At 30.1% G+C, this 23646-nt stretch overlaps 2 protein-coding genes across 4 annotated transcripts; both read right to left on the reverse strand.

Moving 5' to 3' along the window:
• Window positions 1–11271: 11271 nt before the first annotated feature.
• On the reverse strand, window positions 11272–17704 carry LOC106763938 (37S ribosomal protein rsm18, mitochondrial). 3 transcript variants are annotated; one of them, XM_014648117.2, is made up of 7 exons: window positions 17462–17704; window positions 17204–17365; window positions 16516–16628; window positions 14451–14788; window positions 12727–12822; window positions 11872–11931; window positions 11272–11614 (listed from the first exon to the last, which is right to left on the reverse strand). In XM_014648117.2, the coding sequence occupies exons 3-7, from the start codon at window positions 16616–16618 to the stop codon at window positions 11411–11413; spliced, it is 801 nt and encodes a 266-aa protein (XP_014503603.1). In that variant the 5' UTR covers window positions 16619–16628; window positions 17204–17365; window positions 17462–17704; the 3' UTR covers window positions 11272–11410. The 3 variants fall into 3 exon arrangements, with proteins under 3 accessions (XP_014503603.1, XP_014503602.1, XP_014503605.1); XM_014648116.2 differs by having other exon boundaries at window positions 16516–16625; window positions 17462–17702; XM_014648119.2 differs by having other exon boundaries at window positions 16516–16625; window positions 17204–17372; window positions 17462–17702.
• Window positions 17705–18676: 972 nt separating this feature from the next.
• On the reverse strand, window positions 18677–19312 carry LOC106763749 (probable pre-mRNA-splicing factor ATP-dependent RNA helicase DEAH5). The gene has a single exon (XM_022781729.1). The coding sequence runs from the start codon at window positions 19103–19105 to the stop codon at window positions 18692–18694; it is 414 nt and encodes a 137-aa protein (XP_022637450.1). The 5' UTR covers window positions 19106–19312; the 3' UTR covers window positions 18677–18691.
• Between the last annotated feature and the right edge of the window lie 4334 nt (window positions 19313–23646).

Consider the following 23646-nt stretch of genomic DNA (forward strand, 5'->3'; position numbering starts at 1 on the left):
AAAAGAAACTAACCTGTCCGAAACGAACGAAGCAAGAACCACCGCCCCGCACCGCCGCAACACCCGCCGCACCAGCACCCTCCGCGCCGCCGCACACACTGGCAAGTGCACCGACCAACACACCCGCAAACGAAACCAACGTCTACCACCTCTCCGCACCGCGCCGGACCGCTACACAATCACCGCACCGCCACCCACCGCACACCAAAACCACCAGACCGCACAAAGCAACGGAAAGTTCAGAGGAGGACTGGGAGAGTGAGAGTTGCAAAGAGCGTTTTGAAAATGAAAGGTTTGGTGGGGGTGGGAATACGAAGGAGAGGGAATGTTTGGGTCTGTGTGTGTTTGACTGAAGCAGAGTGTAAAAGAGGTAGGATAGGTTAACTTTAGTAAATAGGGGTAAAAAGATAAAATTAAAAAATTCAAAAACGTTATTTTTATATTTAAAAAAACATCCAAAAAAATTGGGGGGTGGGGATTGGAATTGGGGAGGTACAGGGAGTAACCCCCCTCACACAACCCAAGCTAAAGTCCACCATAGGAAAAGAAAATGACATTACTTCATGCAACTCCCATAATTACTAAATACACCCCACAATATTAGGAAAAGATTCCCGCATCCTATCTCTGTGTGTGGATATGTATTTAGGTCTCATATCCATTAGTTTAATTTCTTCGTGGATTTTTTTTCTTACACAATTTTTTTTTCTCAATTGATTAACTTGAGCAATATCTACTTATTTCATTCAAATTACAAAGTATTATTATCATAAATTTGATTACATATTTGTTTATTTTGTAGGGTATGAATGTTTATCATAAGGAAGTCTTTCTCTTTTGAAGTAGAAAAAGTGAAAGGTTACTCAAAATTTAATCTTAAGATTTGAAACACTAAACATAATTTTTTAATTCAATCAAATTATTAGAAAATAAATTTTAAGTTTAACTCAACTCCACTGTTTGTAAGATAATGATTGCATTTCACTTATATATTATAAATTAATCTTATTTCTAGTCGATGTGTAACTCATATAAAATACTTAATTGATACGTAAATGTATAATAAAGTATCGATCTTATACGGGTAATATGAATATAAGTGACATAAATTCGTACAATCTGCTTAATCATTGACCTGTATTTGTTTTAAGTAAATATGTTACTCGATTGATAAAAAAATTATTTTGCATGAAAAAAATAATTTATATAAATAACGTCTTACAAAATTATATAATTTAAAAGCACCTTAAATAAAATGGAAATCCTTTTAACTGTTGAGAAGTTGAAAGTGTTAAGGAATGAGTTGGTGAGTGAGTAATCAATTGAAAGATTTGGCAGTGATTGCAGTCTTGAGAATTCAAAAGCACTGCAGTCAAGTTCTTTTAACAAAGAAGCCGCTTTTGCCAAAGTGAAAAATCTTTGTACTTTTAAAATGTTTGTAATAACTTTTTCTTCTTTCAGTATCTGGCAACAGAGAAAATCCAAAAGAATGGTAAAACACATTATTGTTGGTTTAGGGAAGAGTTTTTAACAATTTTTTTGAGAATATATACGTGATAGTTTATAATTGGTCTGTTTTAAATATATTTTTAAACATAAATTAAAATAGATGAATAAAATAATGATACGTATCATGTTGTCAAAAAATTGTTAAAAATAATTATAAAAAAAATATGAAAATGCTTTAAACAATGGTAAAACACATGATTGTTGGTTTAGGGAAGAGATGCTCTTATTCCTTCTTCTTGGTTGCCATCATATCAAATACAGCTAAGCATCGAATAATTTCTGGAATTAATTCCTTATTCATATACTCTACTTTTTCTTCGTATAAACATCAAACTTTTCCATTTTTTATTTTAGCATAATGAACCCTAACACTTATTATATCATTTTTTCACAGTTTCTTAATAAATTATAAAATTTTAAATGAAACAGACTTAAATATACTTTTATCTTATAATTTTGGGTTAAGTTTGTTTAATCCTTTAAATGTAAAATCAATTGTTTAATATTTGTGATTTGAAAACAATTGGGTCTCTGTGTCCAAACGTCTCGTACTAAATATTATTAAAATAAGTACTTTAAAAAATAAACATGTAATTTGGTATTTGATTCTAGGAATCTAAAATTAATTATCATATAAATTTTAACCCATAAAATTTTAATCATAAGTGAAATTTTAACCGCATTCAATATTAATAAAAGAGTCTAATTTTAAATTTGAGAAATTAAAAGTAATTTTATTCATGAATAAAAACCTATTAACCCATACAAAGATGCATAAATATAATGTCTTCAAATGTATTTCTTTTTTTAAATAGAAATTGAGTTATTCTTTTCTATTTAACCCACTTACTCATATATATTTTACTGATTATTTTATTTAGATTTAGATAATAATAATTATAACTACCAAAAGACTTTCCAAGGAAGCAATTGGGACAATTTTATTTTTGTGAGTGTTGCTTTCACCCTTACATGGGAAATGACAACACGTTTGTGCTGAGTGCCAATATTGCGCACTCGTGTATCACAATTTAACTTTTAATTAAATATAATTGGTGGCACTTAGTAGTATTTAATTGTAATATTTCCATTTCAAAATACATAGTTTTTTTATTATATATAAAAATAAATAAAAATGACTGGTACTCTAATGTTGAATTTCTATTATATGTCTTAAAATTAATTGCTTTCTCTTTCTTAAAGTAATATATTTATAAGAAAATAAATTTAATTTTAAAAAGTATTGTATTTATATTTTAAATTATTGTTAACGTGTGTTAAATAACATTAAAATAGAATCATTATGAAAACGAATATAGTATTTAATAATAAATGTTTTTCTTTAACTTTTCTTGAATTTTGAGTTAAAATGCATTAATGGTCTTAATTAAATTAAAGAATGATCTAATAAAATAAAATTAATTAAGATTTGTACTGTGGTCAACAATACCAACACAGAAAATATATTTAAAAAAGTATTCTAATGTTGAAAAATTATGTTTAATAAAACAGTAAATATATTTATAAAAGTATTAAATAAAATGTATTTAATGCCTTGAAAATATGAAACATTCAATATTTACTATACAAAAAAGTTAACGCTCGAATTTGGAACCATTGTTGGTGCAATTGAGAAGAAGCTTCCATTAAGGAATGGTCACGCAACTTAGCAAAAGAAAAATGTTGAAAAGTATAAATTCAAAAAGCATTTACGAGGACCTAAGAAAAAAGTGTCCACCAACTCCTATTCTCTTTGAGAAAACGTAATTCGGAAGACTTCATTTCGATGTGCCAAATGTCAATTAATTAAAAGAGATTATCGTCATCTTTGCAATAAGTGTTAACGTGTAAGGGACGCGCTTGCATGAGTAGAATTGCTTAAGCTAATATAACTAAAGAAATTAAATAGGACCATTCAAGAAGAATATGACTATCTATTTAAATTAAAACTAAAATTTTACCTTCAATCATAAAAGTTTCGATTAAGAAATTAACATTATGACTTCAGTGTCTGAAAACGATACTCTAAATTTTAAATAGAGTCCAGATTAAATGTAAAATAATAATTATTTGATTTAATAAACAAAAATACCGAACAATTACTTAAATAAATAACGCTTGGAATTTGATGTAAAAATCTTTGTATCCTTGTTCGATTGCTATAAATACATTTAAATATTAATAGTATGTAATATAAATGTTCGATTTTTCAAACCAAATATACATATTAATTATTATGCAGTTAAAATAGTGTAAATTATTCTAAATTCAAATCTTATAATAAACAAACTAAAAACAATCTCTTCCTACCACCGTAACAACAGCAACGCAAAATAAACCTAATGTGTTAACTTAAAATGGTAGGGCGATTTCAACCGTAGATTTCAAACAGTTATATTTAGTTACAAGACATAAAGCTATAAGAATGGAATGAACCAAACCTTCTTCAAGAAACTAGATTTGAGGAAAGAAACTGCGTCGAAGACATTTTTGTTTCAAGCTAAGTAAAAAAAACGTCATCGCTACAAAAAAATTAAGGTAAATTCACAGCCAACTTCATGAATAATTCGTACAAAACATAAAAGCTAAAAACTCAGAAAAGAGCAGCACAAATCTAAATATAAAATAAATTGATTATGTACTAGAATCAATGATCACAACAACAACAGTAATACTACTCAACTCATACAAACAATATAGATCCAGCAATCAATACATATAATCTCTACATAGGGACATGAATAGAGAGAAAGAGAGAATTATACACTAATGCTACTCAAATCTCCACTCCTACTAAAGTTCCACACAGGTAAACGAGAAAATCCATGAGCTAAGCTCAGATCCGAAGAGAAGAACCGAAGGCAAGAGCAGCAACAGCGCCAACAACCCCGGCGACGAAGGACGGCGAAACAGCAACGGCGGGAGACGTCGGACTCGGTGCCGGAGCGTCGGCGGCGGAGATAACGGCGACGAGTACCGACATTACGGCGATGAACATTGCTTTAGAGAAAGCCATTGGATTTATCACAAATTTTCTGATTTCTGTGTTTAGGGTTTGGGTTGCGTTGGGCGCAGTGAGAGTTCGTTTTGAGGAGAGGCGAAAATGGTGGTTTATATAGAAGGAGGGAGGAGAGGTACGGGCAGTTCGGGTAGTTGCCCGAAGTACAGACTGGCAATAGGTCCATTGCCAGCTGGATCTGCTTCTATTCTGAAAAATCAGGTTTCACATGACTATTTCACCACGACGCCGTTTCGCTCGCCTGAGGTTCCTTGTCCCAGTGGCTCGTGCTCTCACTTTCACGCACAACATCTACAACTACAATGATTATTATTTATAATAAATTATGCATGTGATAAATACATTTTCAGTTTATAAATTTTTATACGAAACTAAAATTCATGTATAAAATTTTGGTCTCTAAATATATATATATATATATATATATATATATATATATATATATATATATATATATATATATATATATATATTTATATATATATATTTAATTTGACGTGTCACATTTTTGTGTTATCATATAAGTTATTTATATTATTTAATATATTTTCGCTTTTATAATAAATAAAATTTTTGTTTTATATATTAAAAAAAATTAACTTAATTAATTAAAAAAATTACATTCATTCATTTTTAAATTTTAATACTAAATTATATCAAATTTTTAACACAAATTTTAATTTCAAAACTAAAAATATACTTAATCTTACGATTAACCTTTTACAATAATATGTAATAAAACATATTTACTTGACATATATTTTGTTTTATAATTTTACAATTTTAAATTTTCATAATTTTAAAAGATAATTTGTAATTTCATAATTTTATAATTTAAAAAAATATTCATATGTAATAGAACACATTTATTGATAATTTCATAACTATACAATTTTATGATTTTAAAATTTCATAATTTTAAATTTTACAATTTTACAATTTTATGATTTTTAATTTCACAATTTTAAAAATTTTAAAATTTTATAGTATATTGTAACATTCCTATTTCTTATAGGATTCATTATACTTTAATAATAAAAAATAGTTAACTTAAGAAAAGTATATAAAATGTTATTACAAATAATCCAAAAATAATTTATAATAGCAAATATATATTAAAACCTAGAACATTATAAGATAATATAATGAACCATAAATGTGATAAGGTAATTATATTAACGAACAAAACTTGAAACTAAATATTATGTATTACGTCTTAGATCTAGCTCTTCTTAGCATCTATTTCGAAAGATATTTCCCTGAACTCACGTTACATAGGTGATTATTGCAAAAAAAAAAAAAAAAAAAGAAGCAAAACAAACAGAGAAGAAAGGGTAAGGTAGTTTATCAAAGAATACATATAAACTTGTTATACAATGTCATTCTTATAATTCAACTATGAACAACCAAACAATATTCATACACATTTTATCATTAATTCTAGATTGACCATCCAAATACATGTATTGATATCGAACTATAGTAGTCCTGCCTTTAAGGTGGTATAACAACATCAACAACAACATCATCATCCCCATCAATCAATCATCACACTCCAAGGTTAATCCTTTCAAGCATCTATGACTAACGAATAACCAATAGACTAGGGACCTCGTGCTACTTTTCACCACATAATCATCTTTGTCTTCTTGAGACTGGAGGTTATTGAGAGCGTCAAAATGACCTCTAATTCTAGCTTCCTATATCAATACATACACATACACTTACACACTTAACCATTTCAAAGGAATTTTCCTTGAACTCCTTATAACCATCATTTACATGCCATCACTCTTTTCCATCATGTTACATCAAATAAACATTTCACGAAATAAATCCAAAAACAAATGAGAAATAAAAAGCAATAACAACCAAACAAACTCAAACCACTCGTCTAGCCAACAGACACAACTCATCCAGTCAACACAGACAACTCGTCCAATGAGAGTCCAAACAGGGAGCCTCCCTAGCCCAGCGAGGAAGCTCGCCTAACCCTTACTTTACTACCAAAACCCCCAAAGACTCTCCCAGAGAGCAGTCCCTACTCGTCTAACAAGAGCCAAAATAGCAGGCTCCCCAAGCTTAGCGAGCTGGCTCGCTCAGCCTCTGGAACTCACTACCAGAACTTGTGACACTCGGGCATTGACAAGGGCGGGGAGTGATCGCCGGTGCAAGAGGCACAAACAAGGAGCGGCTCCTGGCAGGCTTCCAGTGGAAAGGGCACAAGAATCAAACATACACCGGAATGAGACTATACAGTTGAAGGATAGCTTAAAGGAATTAATTTGGCTATTCATATCAAAAAATGCATTTGCTTCTCGATAGCCTAACCCGTAAGAACTCCATGGTTAAACGTGATTAGCCTGGAGTAATTTAGAGATAGGTGACCTTTTGGAAAGTTTTCCTGGAAAGTGTGCGAGTGAGAATAAAGCACATTGAAAAGCCTAACCCGTAAGAAATCCATGGTTAAACGTGATTAGCCTGGAGTAATTTAGAGATAGGTGACCTTTTGGAAAGTTTTCCTGGAAAGTGTGCGAGTGAGGATAAAGCACATTGAAAAGCCTCATGTTGATGTGTGGGGGCAGTCAATATTCACTATAAGTTGTCGGGGCGTTACAGAACTCATATAAACTCGTCCAGCAAGCTACTCGTGTTCGCCTAACCTCGCTGCATAATTCTAGAGCACCAAAACTGAAGAATTAACACTCCTAAATCTCTCATAACCTTTTCTAACCATTTTTACCGACTTCTAACACTTCCATTTTGTACTTTAAGCTACAAATAACTTGTCCAAACATGTACGATTCAACTAAAACTAAAACTAAACTCGTTTTGTAATGAAATTCTAACTTAAACTAACTATAACTTCAACCTATAGACCATAACTCAAATTTACTACTTCTAACTCGTAACTTAGTCATTTAGGGGTATGACCAAATCACAAAAGACACAATAACATACCCCATACACACCACTTGACTTAAGTCCACTTACTTTGAAAACTTACTACTTAGAACCTCTAAAATGCACCAAAATTCAGTTTAAAACACCACTTACTATTTACTACATACTTGTAGACCAATTATTTACTAATTTACCACATAACTAAGTCTCAAATAATCACACAACAATTATTAACTTACCATATCTTCTTGTAGACCATTATTTCTCAAACTCACCTATCCGCACTTCCATTTTTAGGCTAAAACTGACCTACAACCAAACTTAACCATTCTTTTCCCAAAATTCCCATTAAATATCATCACTAGCTTCTCAAACATAGGAATTCAACATTGGGATCAATTCCAAACATATTCATCACCTTCTAAAACATTCAACCAGATTCACACCACTAAATTCATTCAATCAAACATGCATACTATGACATAACACACAATTCAAGCATCAAGGTTAACATACATTCAACTCACATACTGTTAACTACCAAACTTTGTAGCTCAATTAAAAGAAATCACTAGCTTCAATTACCTATTTAGAAGACCAACCACTTTAGAGTCCTTATTTTGTTCACATAGCTTGAGAAGGTCTATCTGTATTTATAAAAACAAAAACAAGATCATGATATATCGTTAGTGTCACTGATCAATAACGAGTCTTATAAAAGACTTGAACCTTATATACAACAGAAAAAAAAAGGACCAAAGAAAATAGGTGGAAACTTAACTTACTCAAATGGAGTAACTGATCGGTCTGAATTGTAAAGATCGTCGTCAAATCACTCCTACGGTCTCAGTTCTTCAATCAGATGAACAAAGAAGAATAATTTATAGAAAAAAGTTAAAGAACTCTAGAAAAGTGATTTCTAGAGAGATTTTGTGTTATAAAATAATAAAACTCATTTATAACAAAACTATTTATATTAAAACTATTTATATTAAAACCATTTAATATTAAAATAATTAAGTCTCACTCCTTTTACATCACTACTTCTAAAATGTCATTTTCTAGAATATTAAATATATAATTATTAAATTTTATAATTTTATATAATTAACTTTAAAAACGAAATTCATTAATTACGACCAACTCTTAAGAAAGATTTCATCCCCATATATTTTTTAACAAAATATATGACAAGACTTAAGTATGGTGAACAAAAAGGATAATTATCATCTTATGTCTAGAAAATCTATCGATTGAAAAGTTATAAAATTTATAAATTCAATAATCATATAAATTTAATTGAAATTCAATTAAAAGTTGTGGGACTCAAAATTTAATTAAATTAATTTTAAATAACATAATGTTTTATATTTAGTTATATCTTTTTTATTTTTTGTTTGAAAAATTCTTCAAATTACTATAATATTGCAATATTACTTTTGACTAACAAAAAAAATGTCTATTATATTTTGTAATTATTAGGTCATAGGAAAACGTGCAGAGAGGCGCGTGAACGGAGAAAACCTAAAAATTGAATTTAATGTTATTAATACCATCTAAATGATAAGGTAACGTTGCTTCTAAAGTAAGCAATTAAAAGCATTTATTCTTTTACTTAATTGTTAGGAAATTATTAATTTTATTACAAAGGTATTTAGAATAACAAATTAGTACGTGTGTAATTAAAATTAATTAAGTTTGAAGTATCATTTTGGCTATTTATGTATGATTCTGAGGATGGGAAAAAATTATAGACGCGTAAATAAATAAAATGATTTAGGTAAGTGATGCTTAAAAAAACTATCATAAATTATGTAAAAGTTTATATTATATATATAATTATTTATACTTATCTAAGGAATTTCTGTTTTTTCCATATTTACAAAATAAATAAAACTTACTTATAATAAAATTATAAAAATTATTTATCTAACTTTAGAATTATAATAATAACAACAATAATAATTTTATTATTTTTTATTACTCGTTATATAAAACGGATTTATTCTTTTTGTATATATATTTTTTGTTTTTCAATTTTATCCTTAATAAGTAATTTTCTTTTAAATTAAAATAATTATCTTATTAATTATGTTCTTTAAGGGATTTTTCTAAAATTTAATAGTTTTTATTTGACTTTTTTTAGTTTAACCATTTTATAAAATTAAAATAAATACCTATAAAATACCTATAATAATAAAAAATACCTATAAAATAAATAATTTTTTAATTACAATAATTATTTATACTTATTTTTACAATTATAATTTTATTATCCTTTTATATCATACAAAAATGTGAAGTATAAAAATAACTATTTATAATAAAAAATATTACTTACAAAATAAACAAAAATTATCAATAACAAAATTGAGAAAATGATTTATACCTGTTTTTATAATTATAATTTTATTTTATTTTTATCATTAAAAAAATGTCAATACATATGTACATAAAACATATATTTTTACTAGTATATCATAAATGCTTTTATTTGTTAAATAGAGAAAAAATAACATATTTATTTTCCCAGAATCCATTGTGTATCGTTTATGTTGAATTTTTTTTTTCTATTTCCATTGTGATAATAATGAATAATTTAAGAGTAATATTGATAAATGATAATAAATAAAACCATTGATAACAAAATAGTTTTTATAATCTAAATCATTTTTCTTCACTTACATTTTTCTTTATTAAAATGTCTATTAATGATATACAAAATTTATATATGTAGGAGTTATGTTTGTATCTTTTCAATGTATTAATTATTTGTATTGCGATAGATAATCTTATGTATACATTAGGAGCTTAAAATACATATTTTTATTTATGTTTTCTCGAGCATTGTGAAGTATTTATGTGATGAAGGTTCTTTATGATGTATTAGATGCATAGAGTTTTTTCTCTGAATATTTTAAAAATAATAGTAAAATATTGAATTAAGTTATTTGTTTGAAACATTGAATTAAAAGTTAATAAAAGTAACTGTGATTTAGTTGTATTAATAAAATGTGTGATGGCTCTTAAGTCTTACACAAATTAATTCTTGAAAAATATATATGCTTAATACAAGTTCTTTTATATTGAATGTAAAGAAAAGTATCTTAATCAAATAATTAAAAGAGATATATTTTAAAGATTAAATTACATGAAAATTTAATTAAAACCCTAATTATCAATACACTAGTTTTTGAAAATCAATTTAGATAATACATTAAAATTGGTAATATATTATTTAATAAAAATAGCATACTTTTCTTTTTCTGCAAAATTTTACTAACTCACGAAAACGAGCTTCCTAACTCTCAAGGAACATTTTTCTTTATTGTTATTTTTTTAAAATTAAATTAAAAAAGAAATTACTCGTTCAACTTGAACAATCATGCAAAAGTGTCTTTACCCATTCATTGCTATTCAGATTTTTAAACAATGAATACAAGAGAATAATGTCATTCAACTTTAAAAAACGGTAGTTTGTGATCAAATCAATTTCAACTCTTTTATTTTTTTCCTTAGGAGAAGTTAATTCCAACATTCTTACATCCAAAAACATTTAACATAAATAATTTAGATCTTATTATATCATTAAAAAAGCCAACTGAAATAAATTTAAAGTAGGAAGGGGTATGTCAAACCTTTTTCCTCTCATCATAAATTAAACAATTTAATATATTCATACAAAAAACTTAATTTAAAAAAAAAAATTACCCATAACTTCTACTTTATTGATAAAATTCTTAATATGAACTTCATCTGTGAAGTAACATTTAGGCCAAAAAAAGATTAGGCCAGCCACAAAACCTTAGTTTAAGAATAAACTACAAGCTCCTTAGTAATAAAAAAGAAAGTCAGATGCAAAACTGGGATTCCAATAAATTTGAAGTCTCTTGGCCAAAGAGAGAAATGAAAGAAAAAGTAGATGGGATGATGCAAGTTACTTTTAACTCCACAAGCATAAGTATCTACACCAATGTTCTAAGCTTGACCTCCATCCAAATCAGGTTCCTCATCCATGTCCTGCTTCCTAATTTCGTATGAAAAGTCTTCATCAAGATTCTCCATAGTTCTTCCAAAAATAAATGACTTCGTTCCCATTGTTGTAAAGGGCATCAAGCCAAATGCTCGAGCAGTTTTTATCTCCCTGGCAACCTTTCTTTGAGCCTTTGCACTGATGCCGGTCTATTCAATGATCATGAAGAAACAGTGTTAAGATCTCATAGTATATATTTTATGAATTCTTCATAAATACTTACAGAAGAAAAGATGAGAACCTTTTATACACAAGTTAAAAAATTAGGTTTCGGAAAAACTAACATGAAATAACTTGTATAAATTGACTTACACATTAACTAATTTTAACTTTTGGAAAAAAATATTTTTCCTTCATAATAATCCTTCATCATTCTTACAACATTACTGTCAATTTTAGAACTTACCTTGCTTCGCTTGATTATAATTCCTGCCTCTGTTATGAAATTTGCCAGGAATCTTACATTCTGCATCAAAACATAAATACTACTAAGCCATTTAAAAAATAGCAATAATATTTAATAGGAAGATAATTTGTCATAAAGGGAAATATGTTACCATAGTTTCACTAACAAGAATGAAGGAAAAGATACCATGGCTAAACAGAGTCGCAACATATATTTACCTTGCCTTCACTCAATCTAAAACTGACTAACCATAAATCGATTAAAACTTTAGAATAACAGTAAGCTAGCAAAAATTTTAGGCTTGAATTGTAAGTGAAAACTTTACAAGAAATTTTCATACAACTTTATCAAAGTGGTTCTAAGAATGCAGACAATTTAGAGCCATGGATCAAAGCAAACTGGAAGGATAACTTTCTGCTTGTTCATATGAATCTGTAATCTATATCGGTCATCTTTTATTTTCATAGTTAACATAAAGACATCTAATTTAACATTAAGACACATGGGAAAGGTCATGATGGTATGGGTTAATATATGGTGAGTAATGTCCACAAACAACCTGACAATCTACATAAGATAGTTTTGACAACAAAAATGTTTTTATTCATTTCCAGTTTTTCTTTCACCAAGACAATGCAACAAAGCAACACACGGATTAACAAAACATTTAATGAGATGTGAAAGTTTTTCTTACCATGAGAACATGCAAGTCGTGAAGTTAGTTTTACTTTATCACAATAGTAATATACAAAAACAGAATATTTATGGAAGTGATAGTTTTCACTGCAGCATAGCAATCAGAAGTATATGGTAGATGCATTACTATAAAGGAATTACTCTAACACAAGTGCTAACCCTGAAATCTGCTTGACTGAGAACTTCTTTGGTGGTTACACGGAATTCATCCCTCATGGGAGGCTTGCGTACACCAGGTTTGGTAAGATCCAGATCCTGTATGAAGAAAGATACTGCACAAATTAAAAAACTAATATGTACACATAATACAAAATAAACATTAACAGAGTAAAGGTTGAGATATCATGCAGTGAATGGGATATTGTAGCCATGGTTGTTTATAGCAGACAAAATAAGATTGGTGATAGGATCAAAAGCATTTAACATTATTGGTTAATCATACATACCATTGAATATCAACAATCAGATGTGTACATGTTAATTCATCTAATCTAAAACCCTTCAATGCAATAGACTGAAATTATATGTCAAATTAAAAAGAATAAACAAGAGACGGACATACAGATAAAGAGTATCAGTAATTCTGTCAAATGACATTCTAAAAAGCCACTGCAACACATTTTCTTTAATGAGGAGCATCAATTAAAAGGGTTAGATTTGAGGGTTATAATATTTGTGGATCATGAAAGATGAGAACACCCATTCAAAATTTCCCAAATGCGTATTCTTGCAAAAAAGATGTATTGTCTCCATGTTTAATTGATACAGTCAATAATGATACCTACAACACACAAGATATCAAGAAATTCAAAACTTCTTTCATTACTATCTAACCATACTCACATGTCTTTATCTCACCCACCCGAATGATCTCAGCTAATGGATTGCTAATCCCAACCCTTCCCAACATTTTCTAACACCCATACACTGATGATTACTGATCACACACGGCCTAGACCATTACAACTCTTTTCCCACCCAGTCATAGTTTGCAAATGTTCCTTTTGTATACCCTCAATTCTGCTACTCAACCAACCAAGACCCATTGTTCTTATCATATTTATAGTAATAAGGAGCATATCCTATATAATCAAGATCATACCTCTATAATTAGGAACGTTTTGTTTATTCTTGTACTATACCTTTATTATTTGAGGATACCATATCTCAATTTATTTTATAGATTCATTTCTCTCAATACAAATAAAGTATCCACACTGTCTCAGAAAAATACAGTTTCAGCATAATACCACCCTTTTTACTAGAGCTCAACAATTCTTTTTCTTTTAAAATAACTTGTGAATATCTCTTTAATGTTGTTTTTTTTAGACATATATACTATAAATTATGATTATTTTCACCCTTTTTACTAGAGCTCAACAATTCTTTTTCTTTTAAAATAACTTGTGAATATCTCTTTAATGTTGTTTTTTTTTTAGACATATATACTATAAATTATGATTATTTTCACCCTTTTTACTAGAGCTCAACAATTCTTTTTCTTTTAAAATAACTTGTGAATATCTCTATAATGTTGTTTTTTTTAGACATATATACTATAAATTATGATTATTTTCATTAAAGATCTATAATCTAAACTTAATGCCCATCCTGCTATTCCATTATATAGCATTATTGGAGCCTGTCACTTTGTGCTGCTATGAGTATAGAAAAAATACCCTGCGAGACACTCTTCACCATATTTCATTTGGTACCTCTGACCAAACATGTGTATAATTTATCACTACATCAATCATCAATTTCGACAAAACATTTAATGCCCTCATGCATATGACAGAACCAAGCACAAACAAACATCTAAAATTAAAGATAAATATAAAACAATGATGGCCAAGGAAAATAGACATCGTTATTCAACTTACCTTTATATCATATGTTGAACCAGGTATGAAATCGGTATCGTATCGAAAAGCATAATCTTCTTTCTCAATTTCATCCTCATCAACTTCAAAGCATGTGGCAGCATTCTTCAGGTTTTCATCCATTCCATCAGATAACGAGTCATCATTTTCTTCTAGATAATCCATCATATGAAAACCAGCACCATTTCCAAAACCAGATCTATGTCGAGCCCTTCCCTGTTGGCTAATCTTTTCAAGAATGGAATCAAATTGGGGAAATCTACCACGATTTTCTCCAAACATCCCAAACTCCTCAGGAGGTTCTGACTTGTTAGCCTGCTGATCACTGGTTTGATTATCTGCTCAAAGATTGGGCAGGAAGATCATAAGGAATAATTTTAATTTCACAGTACGGTAAAAAAGAATTTTAAACAACCTTATACTATTTTTGTAAATTGTGATTCTAGCACAGACCATCATACTGTTGAAATTATATTTACATGAGTTGGGTATAGTAATAAATGTTAAAAAAGTCCCAATTATATGTTACATGCAATGTGCAGAAATCCATTACGCCTGTGACACAGAACACCTGAAACTCTCATCTGATTAAAGCTTAAATCCATACAGGTTTACTATATAAAGTTTTTCTTTCCTTCTTATAACAAAGATTATGCTAACCATTCCTGTTTGAATATTCAACAGAAATATTTACTTCCTTTTTGGCCTACTACATACATTGAAAAATAAAAACTCAGAAGTGTAGTTAACTCTTCTCAGTACTGAAAAAAATATACAAATACCTAAGAACATGAAGAGAAACAATTACAGGACCCTACTTAACACGGAAACAGACAGAAGATGACAGATGATGGTGACTAATCAACTTTAAAAAACAGAAAAAAATGCTGCACAGTTTAAAGAGTGACAAGAAGCATAAAAAGAATAGCATAGATTTTTCTTAGGCTTGTATTTTGCCTATTCTAGTTTCTAGTTTCTTTCTCTTAGTTTGGTTGTAAAGAAGTTCTTAGGCTTGTATCTATGATCATATCACAAAGAATACATTTTTTCACAACATACTTGGAGAATCTTCAACTATAGGCAGTTCATTCTATATTTACCACAGCCTTGGTGACTCAGACTGGTAATTCCCTATTTTGCTTTTCTCAATATTTGGTTATTGAATCCTTGGGTTGGAATTTCATGCTTTTGATCGTATTGTTGATAAGTTGGTAACTTCTTTTATCATCCCAAATTCATCTCTCACAAAAATTGCTTAACACCCTTGCAAACAGCCTAGAGATTAAAGCTACAGGCATTGGTCAAGAACCCTCTTCCATTCATACCTTTGGATTTAGTTCTTCTCTTTCTTGATTGTCTATTAAATCTAGCTTCAGTGAACCAACTGACCGTTTCCTTAACTGTTCACCAACCTTTTTCTCTAATTCCTTCAACATTTATGGAAAGATTATTGGTGCATGTTTTTATTCATTCATGCTGACTAATCTCCTTCTGTTGTTAGTACTGGCACTGAATACAAATCTCCACATTATCTGAGCCTAAATAAGTACTAAAGAAGGATTCTCAATCTCTCCCATTTGTAGTCTTTTGAAATGTGAATCATGTCAGCTAAATAATCACAATAGTAAGTCTAAATTTCAACTCAGAAATGTTTATTCAGATGTTAGGGACCATCACAAGTTAGCTCAATCATGTGTCATATCATAATGAGTTAGTTTAGCAAAATCAGCTTGCATGTGACAATTGGCTGTGACTGTTCTCAACTGTTTCTGTTCTTTGTAGAGCAAGCTATCTGTAGTTGTATAATCTTTGTTGTGACAGAATTCTAAATGTGATGAGAAATAAAATTTCAATTTTTAACAGTGGTAAGAGGCAGGCTGGCAAGTCTAGACCTTTTGGTTCACAAACCAACTTTCAATCATAGAGGAGTAAAGTATAAAACATTCAAAAACTCAAACTTCACGAAAACCAAACACATATAACGAAATCATCAAAATCAATTACCAAAATATCAGCAACAAGGCTGACCACTGCTTACAAAGGAGACAGTTCACAGACCAAGTACCTGTAAATCCCCAAGTGGAAAGGCTTCTGAACATATGAGTCTGATAAAACTGATGGGACAAATTGACACTTAGTGACCTAACTGCAACTGAAACAATCTTCATTTTGTTCCTGCTTCAATAAAACAATTGCTTAAACCCGTAAATTTATGAGCTCTACACTAGACTGCACGGTAGCTAAAAATATAACACCACACAAATCAAAGAGAGAAATTATCTCACTTATGTTAACCTGAAATCTAAATGTTAAACTAAACCATAAGAGATGTCTCAAATATTTCCCTATCCAAAGAAATTATATCACAAAATTTCAAATGAAAACAATAGCTTTCAGTTATATACCTTCATAATACACATACAGAACATATATACGGATACGTTTAAGATAACACCTCTCACACTCCAAAATTTAGCAAGAGTATATAGGGATACTGGCAATTTATTTTGAAAGTCAGCATTCAGAAGATGACAGTGCAATAAACTTAAATAAATGATATTATCCACAACAACATTAAGTTTTATAAGCATGGTTATCAAACTAATCGATTTTAGTGTAAATTCGGTAGAATCGGGTAGCATCGGTGAACTCGGCCAAACTCGCGATTTTGCAACCGGTGGCGAGTTCCAAGAGAGGATTTTTTAAAACTCAAAACGACAGTGGTTTGGTGTGCAAGAGTGAAGAAAACTCACTGATTAGAGGATTAGGGTTTCACTCTTCTTCTTCTACTGCCCCACAGTGGTTAGTTCCTCTTTCTGAACCGCTCGCGGTTGAGTCACAGACCGTCGTGCGTCGCGCGCCCTCGCCGCCGTCGTCTGCGGCAGATTGGGAGGAGAAAAGGAGACCACTGCTCCCTGCACCCTTTCGTTTCGTGTAAGTGGAGAGTGGGTGTGTGAAATCTTAAATATGACAAGAAATGAGGTATGCTGAAAAAGCAATGGAGGGCTTACCTTGCCAGAAAAATGAGAAGTTTTCGGTCTCCAAATTTAAGGGTTCCGAGTAATGGAAACTGAATGTTTATTGTTTGAAGAAGATGGTGGCGCGGCGGCAAGACACCCCTACGACGTCGCCTTATAGTGGTGGCTAGAGCAAGGGATTCCCTCTGTCTGTCTGTTACAGGTAGAGCGGCGTCGTTTTGCTTTAGTCTCATGAAAAAATAAATCTTTATTGGCCCGGGTCACTGAAATTCGCCGGGTCAAGTCCGATTGGTTCGGGTCATAATGTTGCAAACACTTCCCAGCCCGTTTTCGTCATTAACATTAAGTGTCACTACGTTTTACGTTTCAAGTTTGGAGATTGTGCCACCTCCAAGCTTTCATTTTATATATCCAATTTTTTTCTTAAAGTCTAAAACATCCTTTAGATAAGAATAAATATATCTTTTCTTCTATAATTACTCAACTCACTTATATCCATTTTTTCTAATATGTATCTCTTTTTACTTCAAATTTTAATTTAAAAATTTAAGGAATTTTGAAATATAAATTCACTTGAAGAGATTTGGTGGAGAGTAATAGCATGAATTTGAAAAGATTTGAATATAATTTTTTTTTATTTGAGTGGATTTGGAGATAAGTGAAAGTGAGTTTAGAAGTAAAGTTTATAAAAATTAGTGTATAATTTAATTTATGTGACAGATTAAAAAAATTTATTTTCAAATTCACTTTTACTTATCTGTAAATCCACTCAAATAAACAACAACAGAAATTATATTCAAATCCGCTCAATTTCACTCCTTGAAATTTCTTCAAGTGAACAAAGTACGTTTTGCATTTCGAATTTTCCGTACTCTTCGATTTTTTTTTTGTTTAAATCATTTTTTGGTCCTTAAGTTAAGTGTTGATGTTTAGTTTAGTCCCCGTTTTCAAAAGTGTAAACCTTTGGTCTCTATGTTATCAAATTTGTTTAATTTTAGTCATATTCGTCTAACGGTGTTAAAATTGTTAACGGTAAAATTACTGTGAAACTGATCTGTAAAAAAAATGTTGACGTGGCATTTAGTTGACATAAAATCAATTTACGTGGAAGTCAAATTTGGGTTACGTGTATGTAATTTGGGAAAAAGAATCGTGTTGTGATAGCCTTCGTCACTTTGGTGAAGTTAATTCCAGCACTCGCAACATCTAATTTGTACCTATCCATGACAGTGAGAAGTTGTTTCCTGACATCCTGGACTCTTCTCAACGATCGAGATTGAACAAAGTTCTCAAAACACCACGGCCCTGAAAAGTTCTTAGCTTTCCAAACCTCATAAACAGTAAGTAGAGTACGATGGTCACCTCTGGCTGGAAAAACTTTGCCCTCTTCTGATATGCTCGACCTTGCTTTTCCCTTGGCCTGTAAAAAATGTTTCCGGTTTGAATCATGGCAATTATGGTCAAAATCTCATCACTGCATCCAAGATCCACACTGGCAAGCATAATCTTGGACAACGGTGGATCCAAAGGAAATTCTGCCATTTTCCTCCCCAGTTTGGTTAACAAGCCCTCTTCATCCAATTCTCCAAGACTGTAAAGCTGCTCCATAACAGAAACATACGCCTGAGGTGAAAACAAATCCATAAAATCAAAGGACAATAGATCGTTTATCCCCATAGAAACCTATCCAAAATCATTGCGCCACCACCTGCAGAGGAAAATAGAGAAAACTCAATCCCAAAATCAGAATCGAAAAGAAGAACAGAAAACCCTCAAATCTTAAAATGGAACCCTAAATCGCGAGACGCGCCAACAACGAGCACAAACCCTTGTACTACGAAGTCGCCAAAGTTGAAGCCTTGAGGTGATGCCACTGTTGCCACCCCCACGAATGGGATCGTCACGCTGCAAAGACGAAGTTGCGTCAGCCTCCCTTCCTTACGTGAAACGAACTTGAACCGAGAAGAAAGAAGAAGAGGAAGAATGGCTAACGCGTCGCCACGAGCCACCTGGAAATTACGAAGACGCCATCAGAGTCGCGCCCTGTCCACGTCATCGTCGTCACCTCCAAATGTCCCACCAGCATGAAATGCAGAAAAAAGAAAAAGAAGAAAGCCTCCATATTTGCGAAATCACAAAGACAGTCCAAGATTGAGTTTTTCTGCGAGAAGAACAAGAAGTCACGCTTGGAAAAAGTTTCAGATATTATATTAAATGCCACATCAATTTTTTTTTTTTACAGATGAACTCCACAGTAATTTTATCGTTAACAATTTTAACATCGTTAGACAGATAGGACTGAAGTCAAACAAATTTGATAATATAGGGACTAAAAGTTTATACTTTGAAAAGCGGGAACTAAACTGAATATCAACACTTAACTTAGGAAAAAAAGGATTTAAATCTTTTTTTTTTCTTTTGTCCGTTTCATACAAATTTTAGATTGGATTATAATGGGTTTTAATGTTTTTTACTTATCTTTTCTTAGGGGGTTGATCCCTGTACCTCCACATTTTTGGCTTTTTACCTCCCCATTTTTTTCTTAAATTTTTGTTATATTACAAATATAACCTTTTTTGTACTCTCTAATTTACGTTTTTAACCCTCTCTTATTTACCTAACCCTAGATTTACTTTCCCATTTGACTTCCTCCCTCACGTAACACAAAACCCCACTCCCATTTTCTATTTCACTAAGGCTAACACAGCACCCCCACCCATTTCCCTTTACTCGTTTTCATTTTTTTTAAACTCTGACTCCCAACTCCAGTCCTCTGTTCATCTGTGCATTTCGTGGTGGTGCGGCCTGGGTGTGCAGTGGTGCGACGAGTTTTTGCGGCGGTGCGGCGACGGTGGTGCTTCGTTTCTGCCGGTTGGTCTTCGAGAGGTTAGTTTTTCGTCTCTTCTTCCGATTGATAGAGAAATTTTGTTCGTTTCGGTTTCTTCTTGGCGCATATATGTTGTTGTTTCTACCAGAGCTTATTTTTTCGTTTCGTTTCTTGAGTGTTGTCATTTCTGTTTGTTTTTTTTAATATATGTAATACAAAGTGTTGCGTGTTCTGTTTTTCTGTGTGTGCATGTTCTGTTTTTCTCTGTGTTTCAGTGGTAGGAGGAAGAAGACACTAGGCATCTGAAACGGATGTGGATATCCGTCAACGGATATCGACCTCCGTTCAGGCCAACGATACTCACAGTAAAAGAAAAGAGAGCACAGAAGGATTGGAAGAAACAACTATGAAACCGAACGAGAGAGCAGAAGGTGAGAAAATAAAAATTAGGTTTTTTAAGTGAAATTAAAATTAACATATAAAATAAATTTTACTTAAGGGTATAATAGAAATATAGATAAAAAATAAAAATATAAATAATAAAAGAAGGGATAAAAGTGGGATAAGGAGGTGGAGGTTAAAAATGTAAAGATACAGGGATCAACGCCCCTTTTCTTATCTTCGACTATTGGGCTTGTATTGGACCTCAATTTAAAATTCAACAATTTTTTTTTCTCTTTCAAGTAGAGCATAATATATAATATAATTAATAAAGAAGTAATAATATTAGAGAAATATAAAATATTTAAAAAATAATATATTATATGATCAATTAATAATAATATTCCAATGAAAATTATAAAAAAAATATTTATGGCATCATACAATATATTTAGTTGTTATGCTATTTATTTATGTTTTGATACATGTAAATTATTGACTTTGACAATGAAATGTGAGTAAAATTCGGAAGTGTATTTTATATGAATGGAAAAATGAATTAATGTGAAGCGATGTTTCTTTCTTTTCTTTCCATATTTTTCATTCGAAAATAAAACTTTAAAAAAATTTAAAATTATTACAAAATCTAATACGTATTCATCTATGTGTTTTAAGGTTCCATTATTGAACATGAAGTTTTTAAAGAATTATAAGATGAAAAATTTTGATGGAGAAAATGACAATATTTACTTTATAGTGTTTGAATTTTTAAATTAGTTTACTCAATCATTAACTTGATAACTTAAAAGACATCTCGTTACGTGAATGAACGACATTAAAAAAAACATTGAATATTAAAATTAAGAAAAAAAAATAGACCAAAAGAAAAATATAAACATTTACCAGAAAATAAAATTAAAAAAAAAAATCTATACTTCGTATAATATTTTGTATGTGTCAATTAACGAATAATTTATCATTTAACAAGCATTACAAAAATTAAAACCGATCAGAAGAAAAAAAAAAAAATAAAGGGTTAAACATGTTTTTAGTCCCTTGGGGCGATTTCGGTTTTAGTCTTTTTTTCAAATTAAGGTACAATTAATCTTTCAATTTTATAAAACTCTGATTTTAGTCTTTTTTTAACAAATGTTTTTAACTTTATTTACTATTTCAAACACAAAAATAAAACACCATAATAAAAATTACAAATTTATATTAAAAAAATTATTTAAGTCAACTTATTTTGTACACACATACATGTATTTATAATTTTACCTATGGCACACGCAATTGTCAGCTTGTCACTGTCGAAAAATGTCCATTTTGAGTTAGGACAACCCTATGTTGATATTTAGCTTAGTTTGTCAATATTTGTGCCAAACTTAACTCTTTAACACAAAATTAATTAATGAATGAAAGCTACGCATAAGCATACTTTTTCTTTATTTTTTTTTATGAAAATTGAATATTTGGTGTATTTTTTTAATTTTTACAAAATAAAAGGATAAAAAATTAATAAATGAAATATGGAATGAGCATAATATATTATATTTTGTTATAGATATGTGTGTTTTACATGCATAACATTGTGATATTTGACCAAAACCAAAAACGAAATACTATTTTTCTCTTAATATGAAGTATGAAATGCTTGATCCAAATGGTAAGGCGAAACTCTTATGTCCATGAATTACAAATATGAAATATTGTTTTTTGGTTTAAAAAAGTATGTATTAACAATTCAAAGTAGGTGCAGAGATAAGGTGAATTTAAGGAATAATGGATCGCATTTACATCAAAGTTTTAATCTTAAACTTTTAAGCAATCAAAAATAAACTTTATTAAAAGCAATTTATTATATATTTTATGATTTTAATATAATTAATAATCATAAAATTGATCTAACAAATGTTCAAATTAGTATAAATTTTAACATCTCATTAAATAATATAAAACAGTTAAATAAAACATTACAAATTTGTAATACACAAATTAATATAAATTAGGAAACATATATAATATTAATAGAGATATTTATCTTAATAACTATAAAAAAATAATATACGTAGACACCAAACCAAAATTACAAGAGTATTTTTTTGAGTAAAAAAAAAACTCTTATACTACCAATTAGATAAAACTATACAATTATTTTATTGCATTATCATTTTCCATCAAAGGTATATTTTTTTTTTCACGTTAGAAAGTAATCATTGTAAAAGAAAAAAAAAAAATACAATGTAAGTTAAGTTAGTATGCGAACGAAACATCACAAAATAATTAAATCATATTAAATATCAACAAACATAAACAATTGAAATTATACTCAATTTTGACAAGACTTCACTACATAGAAATTATCACCCCTACTACTCACAAGGTTAGTCTCCTTTGCACCTAAGACTAAAATGTCCAAGTGCTAGAACCTGCTGCCATTCACTTCCCCACATCAGTTGAATGGTTAATATATACCAGGATATCTCCTTTTTGAACTCCTATATGTCAAAACATACACTAAACATCACCACCACACATATCACACATATCCCTAACAAAATCCTAATTCACACACACACTTACCGTATTCACAAGCATGCTTAAAGATTATATGAAGATTATATAAAGATTATATAAATCATTACCAAACAACCAAAAAGGAAAAAAAAATTAAACATACATATTGATGCTCAAGGGTGATGCCCAATGCTAAACTTCTAACAAAAGGCACACCTCAACGTCATTCTTCTCGCAAAAATTCACGTTCAAATACCAATCTCTATCGCTCGGTAACTTGAAATTAAATTGCTTCAGACCTGTAGCCAAAGATGAAGTTCAACGCCCAACTAGTACCGCGCAACGTTACAACAAACTTAAATTTTTGATTTAAGTAAACTTGAACCCGATCAATTGCTCAAACTAATATTCATTTTTTATATAGTTGATCTAACACGGCTTTTATACATTCAAACTTATACCAATTTTCTGAATTGTTCGTTTTTCAGTTCTT

This window comes from Vigna radiata, chromosome 6, assembly GCF_000741045.1.
Source record: "Vigna radiata var. radiata cultivar VC1973A chromosome 6, Vradiata_ver6, whole genome shotgun sequence".
NCBI lineage: Eukaryota > Viridiplantae > Streptophyta > Magnoliopsida > Fabales > Fabaceae > Vigna > Vigna radiata.